This window comes from Eublepharis macularius, chromosome 5, assembly GCF_028583425.1.
Source record: "Eublepharis macularius isolate TG4126 chromosome 5, MPM_Emac_v1.0, whole genome shotgun sequence".
Lineage (NCBI taxonomy): Eukaryota > Metazoa > Chordata > Lepidosauria > Squamata > Eublepharidae > Eublepharis > Eublepharis macularius.
In genome coordinates, this window is record NC_072794.1 from 99,364,321 (window position 1) to 99,373,804 (window position 9,484).

The following is a 9,484-nucleotide window of genomic DNA, read 5'->3' on the forward strand; positions in this document are numbered from 1 at the left end:
CTGCACTTCCTTTGAAGTCTCCCATCCAACTCAGAGTCTTTCTACACAAGATGCCTGGGGAGTGTTCGTCATGTGCTGGGAGATGCAATGTTAGCCAGGAAGTGTAGTTTTAAAAGACAGAGCTGGCGGAGATCGATTCTATCACAGTCCTCTGCCACCTCTGGTGTGCCAGACTGTCTCCTTTTCTGGAGCCTTTACCCTTCTGCCCTTGCTGCTTAAAACTTTGAATTAACTGAGGCTCAGCAGGGCAAAGGCTCTGGAAGGGGAGACAGTCTGGCATGCCAGAGACAGCGGAGGACTGTGGGAGAAGCCATCCCTTCTGGAGCAATCTCCGCCGGCTCTGTCATTGCGCCTCCCATCACATGAAAAACATATGCCAGAAGTCCTGTGTAGAGAGACTCTCAGTGATAAGACTATTGTTGCTTGGAATGTATGGTGAACATTACCAGCAGACATTCTCATTAACTAAAAAAGAAAATGAGCCTTGTAATGAAATGGTCTTATATTACGATTGTTAATAGACAGAGAACTCCAGGTCAAGAGTGCAACATGAACACTACTCTTACACTGAGAATTTGTGAAGCATTCTTATGCAATTACAAATATGTTTAGAGACCAAGGGTGCCACAGCAACTATTGTGACAAACTTCAATCTCTCAAACACACACATCCGTATCTGCAAACTGGAAATCTAGACAGTCACACATTTCTCTTCTTGACATTCTTACAGAAACACTGGTGTTTTCACTTAGGACTGGGGGAAGTGTTTCAAATGCAGGCTTCAACATCAATTTATTGGAAAAAGTTGATCAACTCACCTGAAAAAGGAAAAAGGTGGACAATATTTCAAATTCCTGGGCAGCAGCACCAAAAATCCCCATTTGGGATTTTTCCTGCTTCCCTTAAACGTACACGAGCTACAGTCTTAAACTCATTTACTCCAAAAGAATCCTGTTAATGTAATAAGGGAAGGAACAGTGAAGAATGCACCTGCATCGACTTGGAAGTCAGTTCCACTGAAGCAATGAGACTTAAAACGTATTTAGAATCAGAGTGAACAGAACAATATCCCCACTTCCTGTCTGACACAAAAAGAGGGGGCTCCTGGTACAAGCAGGTTGTTTTCCTTTGTCACTCTTTTACAGCGAGTCAGTACCCAGACACAGAGATTGTACACTGTTCTCACAAGGGGCTTTCATCAGAGTTGCCAATTCACTGAATTCAGACTGCATTCCCCTTATCTACTAAACATGTTATTTGTCTAGAAAATGTCCACACTGGTCCTTGAGGTCCAGGACTTTGTTAATACTGCCCCCAGCCTCCGCACTTCCCTTTTACTTCAGATGAATTAATCCAGAGCACTCTCAGCTCTGGTTTCATACATTCACACACTGCAATCATAAGATCACTTTTCTGGGAGTAAGCCCCAATGAGCAGACTGCAGAGGGATTCTAAGAAAAGCTGATTAGGATGGCAGTGACAATCATTAAAACAGAGAAAGCTCAAATTTCATAGAATGATTTGAACAAGTGGGGGAAATCCACTTTTCCTATATTAAAAAAATCTGAATTTTCAAAGGGTGGTTAATATGTATGAAACAACATGGACATATTAAGACAGCAGCCCAGTGTGCACCTGAACTCAGAGGGATGTACTTTTGGGTAATCAAAGCTAGGACTAACCTGCACACGTGCACTCTCAACTAGGAACCCTTCTTTCTTTTCTCTCCCCCTTCTGATGTGGGGAAGTGGTAATTAAGTTTGGATCTAATTTAATTTCTCCTTCAATTGTTAATTATTATCTTGACACTTTTTGTGTGGAGATGCACCCGAAACCCATTGTATAAGAACTGTAATATAATATCTCCATATATATTCTTCTATGGGGAGGACATTGTGTTAAGATCATAAGCCTGTTGTCGTAGATGCAGCTCTTAGTGCAAATTCCTGAAAGGAGCGGTCTTATTGCAACCACCATCTCTGCATTACTGAACAGGATGCAGGGATTCTGACAGATTCCTTTTTCTGGAGGCTTTCAAGAGAGAGTAAAAGATGCTGGGGCAAGTTTAAGTCAAGGTTATCCATTTGTTGATTTTGAAACACCTCCCAACTCTTTAGTTCTAAGGTAGTCCCATTTCACCTGCTTTTCCCATTTCCTACGCTGTGTGTAGACAAAAGGGGTCCCAAACAGTTGCAGATAGTGTGCACTTTAATCTTTTAGATACTCAAAACATTTACAGTGACCCAAAACATGCCCTTTTCTTCTCTGGATCCAGGGACTTCTTACTTAGACCCACAAGCAGCATTCCTTTCTGCTTAATGAGGCAATGGGAAGCAACGAATTTTCATCTCCTTTTTAAAAAGGCCATTGCAGCTAAAGTTGAATAGGCAATTCCCCCTAATTCATGCAGGGTCTCAGTCCATTGCATATTAGCCCAATTAAACCCAGTGAGTGAGTTCTGAGAAGGGTTGCCAGAGAAAAATGTTCCATCTTTATAACAGAGGTTTAATATGTGGAAATGGGTTACTGAAGTTTTTCATGGCACGAATCTAATTAACTGCCTGGTAAATAACATCCTATTAAGCCTCTATTAAAGGGCTAGGATTTTTTTCTACCAGCAGCTGGCAACCCTAGTTCTGAGTAGGATAGGGGTGTAACTTACTAGACCTGGGGAAGAGATCTGTGACTTCCCCTTAATAGTTGTATCCTGTCTTTAACCTCACACGCAGTTGTAATCCTGAAATCACTCACTATGAAGTACCCCTAGGGAAATGCCACTAAGGATTTTGACAAGATTGCTGTAAATAAGAGTGCCTTCAGAACTACACTGATTGGGAATGAAGGGAATATTGCTTCCCTCTTGCATACTTATGCATTGCACGAATAGATTTTCAATCCAGTCACCCAAGAGTTTTCTTTCTACTCTCCTGTGGGGGCGGGGCCGTTCCTTTGTAACCAAATCAGAAGATGAGGCTCATGAATATATAAAATTTCCCTCCACCAATTAAAGCGTTGGGCAGCTCTTAACAGTTTCGAAAGTTCCTACTCAGCTGATTTGCTTGTTGAACCCTTGGAAACTTTTCCTGCTTGGGGAAGGAGTTTAACGCTCGTTCGGTGCCTGGAGGGGAGCTCCTGGACTTCGGGCAGGTTCCGAGCTCTTTCCCGCTCGAGCCAGCTTGCGAGATGAGCGTAGCCGTGGAGGAAGCCGTCCTGCCGTCCATTTCCACCTTTGCCGGCTTAGTGCCGGGGGAAGGGAGACAGCCCGAAATGATGCAGGTGAGACGCCGCGCTGCCCACCCAGGCCGGAGGATTTCCAGTCCTTTGCTCGGCTGCTGGCGCGCTGCAGGGAGTGGGGAAGTGGGCGAGGGGCCTGTTGGACTATAAGGAAGCCTCCAGGGACGCTTTTCTTGCACGTTAAAAGTCGCTTTGGGAAGGGGTAATCTGGAGCCGCAGAGGGGTGCCTCCGTCCCCACTGGCTTCCAAATAGCTGAGGTTCCGACTGGCTGGCTGTGTTTAATTTTGACCCCAAGGGGCTCAGGGTGATGTACGCCTCTCCTCCACCCCCGGCATCACAACAATCCTGTGAGGTAGGCAGCGTGGTCTCTCCGCTCCGATGGGACATCGTTGAGGCTTAGGAAGGTCTTATCTTCAAAGGGCTGAAGCTCTAGTAACCTGCCTGCCCCAGCAGGAGTCAGTTCCTGGCCTCATGCAATGTAGAAGGCGGAGACCCAGACAAGATACCAATAATTTATTTTCGAACCTAGAAGGTTTATAAGGGTTTTGTTTTGGTCACAGTTTCAGTTGGGAAGGAGAACATCCTTTGCACTGACATCACAGAGTAGTTCCGAGACTAAAAGCTGCTGTAAACATTGGACGATATGTGAGGTATAAATATAGCGCAAATAACTCGGCCCAACGTTGTCCATGTTTACTCCGAAACAAGTTCTACTGATTTATGTAAGTCTTGTTTCCAAGTAAGTGTGCATAGGATTTCTGCCTGATAGTTTGCTAAATAAAGTGGAGGCGATCTAGTCAAGCTGATTTGATGTCGCAATACTTGAGCAGAAAAGTTTGCTCAGCTTTACAGTCCGATCGTGTAAGGGATTCCGGACGGCAGGTTCTCTGTTTTAAATTAAAAGCCGCTTGGGAAGGTGATATTTTTGAGTGGAGGAACGGTGGCGGGCTCGGATGCTGAATCTGACAGACGGAGCTTGGCAGAGTTGGGGGGCGGACGGGACCCCGAGCAGCTCTATTGCCAGCGGGGAAACAGTGACTGTAGACCACCTACGTCTTCCCAAAATTGCCCCTTCCCCTAGAATTGTGGGTTTAAGCCACTGCGTGGAACATGTAAGTTGCCCCTGAAGTTCTCTTCACGTGGAGAACTTCACCCCGCCGACTTTAGCGGGGAGGGTCCCTTAGGCGGCTTCGGAGGGAGGCATACCCCCTTGGCAGCCAAGGAAGACTGAACGCCGCGCGCGGGACGTTTAGTTGGCTAGCGGGGAATTTGTGTCGCGGCGTCAAGAGTCTGTCCGCTCCAAAGCCTCCTTTCAGCAGTGCGAGGAGCTCTGCCCTGAACGGAGCCGGCTGCGGGGGTGAAGGGACTGCCTGCTCCCCTAAGTTAGGAAAGTCCCGGGGAAGATCAATACGCTTTCGGGAGGCAGCGGACGCGGTCCGAGTGAAATCCTTACCGGCCCCCTCCCTGCTAGCCAATGCTCCCGACAAGGCCCCTAAACTGGAGGGGGGTGCAGGGCAACCCAGCCAAACGGACCTCATTGGAAGGGGGCTGAACGCCGGGCGCGCCCTGCTCGTCGAGAGGAGCGCGCAACCCGTTTTTCAGGTTTGGGGGTGCGAGAGCTAATGCCGGGCTTTGGCTCCCCAGCGGAGCGTGCCGCGCACCTTAACCCTTGCCGCGCCCTGACGCGCTTCTCTTCTCCCGGCAGAGGCCGAGAGCTGCTCACGTGGAGGGCATCAAAAGGGAAGCCGACGAGCTGGGCCATTTTGTGGACTTGGAGTTCATCTTGGCCCACACCACCAACGGGCAACCCAGCAGCGTGGCAGCTCCCCATCCTAACTACCCGTTGCCCGAGACCCCCGAGAGCTGCGGCACCACCTACGACAGCGACGGCTCCAACTACCAGCCGCCCAGCAAGTTCCCGGCGCCCTACGCGCCTAGCCCGGGCCACAGCTACATGGCAGAGCTCTTCACGCCGGACATGCAACAGCAAGCGCCGGGCCCGAGCCACTGCGACCTCCCGCCGCGGGAGTACACTGAGCTGCGAGCCCCGAGCGTGGCCCACCTTCACGCCGCCGGTCCGTCACGGGCCCTGTCCCTGGAGCATCTGCGCGTCAAGCAAGAGCCGCGGGACGGCCATGCCTGCATGCTGCGCGGGCCCCCCGAGTGCCTGGGGCCCGGGCCCAGCTCTCTGGAGCACAAACCCCCGCCCATGCCGCCCCTGCTCCCACAGCAACAGCAGGCGGCGCCTCTCCCGCCTCACGCGCCCCCAGCGTTTCCGGCCGAGCAGATGGGCCCGGGGGTCGGCGACGTCATGCAGCCGCACATGGGGGGCCCGCAGTCCTTTGCGCGGCCCCCCCACCCCTTCCCGCCTCACTTCAACGGGCAGATGCAGCCCCAGTTCCATGGACACTTCAGCGTCTTCAGGGAGCCCTTGAGCACGCACCACCAGGGCCTGCACGGGCTGCTGGTCACGCCACCCAACTCGCCAGTCTTGGATTACTTTGCCCCGGTGGTTTCCGAGGGCGGCAAGGCCAAGAGGGGCCGGAGGTCCTGGGCTCGGAAGCGCACCGCCACCCACAACTGCGAGTACCCGGGCTGCGGCAAGACTTACACCAAGAGCTCGCACCTCAAGGCGCACATGCGGACTCACACCGGTAAGAGCGGCAGACAGGGCGGGAGTTTGGGGCCTTCTGTACGCGGCCAGCGGGTGTAGTAAATGGGGCCCGGGCATGGCTCGTTGGGAAGGGTGTGTGTGTGTGTGTGTGTGTCTCCCTAGCAGAAGGAGTGAAAATAGAGGGAGGTTCGGGCGGTTTTTGAAGAGTGCCCGATATTTTAACGGAACTGAAAAGGGACGCATCTCAAGGGCGCTGTCGGGTATGTGTGGACTAGAGACTGCCAGTGCGAATTGTTGTACCATCTAAATCTGGGAGTGGTTCCTGTTTGGCTGGTACTGATGGCCGTGGAGTTACTAGATAATGGTGTTGCCAGCTAGGAGACAGCAGCTGCAAGGGTGTGTGGGGCTTGGGGGTAGGTGGAGAGGAGGACGGAGCTGCTGGGATTATGTAGCCAGTTATCAGTTTTACTGCCTGAGTTGAATGCTTTCTCAGAAGACGCCGGATCTGGTAATATTAATTGCGTTGTAAAGCAATTATTGGAGTCATTTCAGCTCAGGGAAATAGGAAGGCAGATTTCACCAGGGGGAGGGCGGGATTGAGGAGAGTGCATTCATTCAAATGGGTTTTTCTAGATTGGATAGTCATCAGTGGACTTGGGCTGTGAGAGTGAATTTGCAATACTTTTTTCAGGCTAAGCTCTCCCCCCCCCCTTCTTTCCTAGGTGAGAAGCCCTATCACTGTAACTGGGAAGGCTGTGGCTGGAAATTTGCAAGATCTGATGAACTAACACGCCATTACCGGAAACACACCGGACACCGGCCCTTCCAGTGTCATCTCTGTGAGCGTGCCTTCTCCCGGTCGGATCACTTGGCTCTGCACATGAAGAGGCATATGTGAAGCATGGCTGGTTACTGGGAAGGGATATGGTAGGGTTGGAGAGAGGGGGGGGGTTGCAAAGAGACTGAGAACTCTATTTATGAAGGGAGAAATATTTTCTTATTGGAGTAGCCGATTTATGTATATATTAGTACAGCATTTAATATTTAAAGAAGAAACTCCACACGGCTTTTCCATAGCAATATGGGAAAGTTTACGTATTTAAGAGTGAATAGTTACACAAATCTGGCTGCAGCAGGGCTCAAGGGTATATGGAAACATTGCACTGAAGACTTTGTGTGCGGGCAGTATGATAATGACATTATCTCTGCCCCTCCCTTCCAAATCTTCAGTGGCCATACAGCCACAGTGTATACATGGTGTTAACTGTCTCGCTGTTTGTAAGATTTTAACTTTTGTATTTTTACTCTATAGTGATCTTGTAATGTAAAAAGACTTTGACTTAACTACCTTTAAACTAGACATCCTTGATGGGATGAGGACTGATGAAATTTGGTGAAAATACACACAGACAAAGTGGGCTTTGGCCCACGAAGGCTCATGCCTCTACATTTGTCTGTCTTGAAGATACAGCAGTATTTTTAAGGAGGCTTAACACTGCTACCCCCTCTGAGAATAGTTTCTTTTAGCCTTTAAAAAGATAAGACCCAAAACAAAAAGGGTTTCATGACTTGTACTAAGCATCACACTTGAAATGAATTATGTGCATTTAAACTCTGGTTTCTACATCCCCTTTAACAAATACTGGGAATGGAGACTCAAAGACAAATATTTGAGGTTACTTAACCTTTTAATTATGACATGACATTTGATATGTGTTTTATACAATTATTAGTTGATTACTACTGCTCGGTTCCCGTTTTTCCAAAATATTGCTGATGACTTGAAGATTGAGTTTGGAACAGTATCACAGAATGGGCCATCTGTAGAATAGTATGTATAAGCAAAACACAAATAGAGATGAACTTCTATCTGTGGGCTGTAGAAGTCGAAGGATCTCTTGGCTCTCCTTACAGCTCAATCCTAAGCATATTTACTTAGGCACAAGATTCGTTGATTTTAATGGGATTTAATCAAAAGTAAGTGCGCATAGGGTTGCAGTTGTAAAAGTGTTTGTTTTTTCTTTCCTGCTCAGGGATGTTGCCAAACCAGGACTAACAAATTCCTTAGTACCCTGTGATTGATTGATTCTGTAAGACTTCTGTATTGCCATATTTGCAGGGAAAGCCTTGAAAGTTGCTTTATGGAAGTAAAATAGAAACCAGTTGATGGGATGTTAGTTAACTGAATTCATGTACAGTGTAATCCTATGTGTAATTATTAGGAAGACACTGGCACTGAATTCAGAAGGACCTATTCCCAAGTAAGTGTCAAATATTGCAGCTGTATCTGATTGAATGTTTTATTTTAATCAGGACTCCTTTTGCTTAATTGCAATACCTCAAGATGCTATTTAATATACACATTTTTTTTTAAAAAAACTATTATTGTTTAGGGCAAAGAGACCTGTCTTATCAAAATCTGAGAAGCAGGTAATCTCAAAGATCCTCCCAAATTCAAGAATATAAATGGTGATTTTTTTAAAAAAAAGATAGCTGTAGTGGGTTCTCTTCTTGCAGTCAGTTGATGTTGTCTGAGCTCTTACTTACATGCTCCAGAAGTCTCCAGATGCAGTCTTTCCACAAACTTAGTGACTTGGTTGATGAACTGCCTTTTTTTTAATCTAATGAAAAGTATAGATGATCAGTTGCATCGATTAAAGCTATATTTTAGGACCTGACAACTGAAAGGAGGGCTAGGAATCCATTCCAGTCTCCCATGGCAATGAGTTATATAGATTAATTTGCGAGTCTTTCTGTGGTTTTAGTGTCTTCTCCAAAAATGGTCACTAAGCCAGGTACTGCTGCAGCTGCAATTTTTTCTAGGCAGCTTTTGAATTTTATTTTTATAAAGGGCATTTTTGTCCATTTCTGCTATACTTGAAACTTACTTTCTGAAGAGAAAAGGACGCTCAATATGTAGCTTATGCAAAGCAAGTTGTAATTCCTTATTTTTAAAACAAATTCTGTAATGTGTTAACAAATTTCTGTTATAGCTTGGGTCTCTTAGCAAATGACCTCAGCTTTGGTATGTGCACTGCACCTGTCTATGTATATTGTTAATTAACATTTCTTTGCTTGGGCCCATAAGATATCTCCCATGAGAAATGTTAGTTCTCTATATGCATACCTTTGAGTTGTTGTTGATCAAATGTAAAATAAATAAAATAAAGGAAAAGCAAAGAGTTTGTTTCCAACTTCCTACCTGAAGGACAGGCTCTGAAAATCAGGGTGGGGTGGTGGGATGTTTAGTTTATCCTACTCAAAGCCTGTCTAGCTGATCTTGATTTCCAGTTTAAATGGATCCAAGGAAAACTAGAAATGTGCAAGCTTCAGTTGGGTGTATGTTATTTATGTCCCACATTTCTGTTCAGGAAAAAAAACCCTGGCAGACAGTGCCAGGTTTCAAGTTCTTTTACAGGCAGGCAGCTTTGAAACAGTTTCATAAATTGTTCCGTAAAATTGTTTTGTAAACAGTTTCATAAATACTACAGCAATACAGCCCGGAAAACCCACAACAACCATCGGTCTCCGGCCGTGAAAGCCTTCGACAATACAGTTTCATAAATTGTTTTCTGTTCCCCCCCCCCACTCTCTCTGTTTATGTGCATATAGTAACTTGGGAACTAGGCTTGTAT

General features: G+C 46.9%; 1 protein-coding gene across 1 annotated transcript; it reads left to right on the plus strand.

Moving 5' to 3' along the window:
* The first annotated feature begins 3,062 nt into the window (after positions 1 to 3,062).
* On the plus strand, positions 3,063 to 9,024 carry KLF18 (KLF transcription factor 18). The gene is made up of 3 exons (XM_054981723.1): positions 3,063 to 3,276; positions 4,941 to 5,889; positions 6,572 to 9,024. The coding sequence occupies exons 1-3, from the start codon at positions 3,184 to 3,186 to the stop codon at positions 6,745 to 6,747; spliced, it is 1,218 nt and encodes a 405-aa protein (XP_054837698.1). The 5' UTR covers positions 3,063 to 3,183; the 3' UTR covers positions 6,748 to 9,024.
* Positions 9,025 to 9,484: the final 460 nt, after the last annotated feature.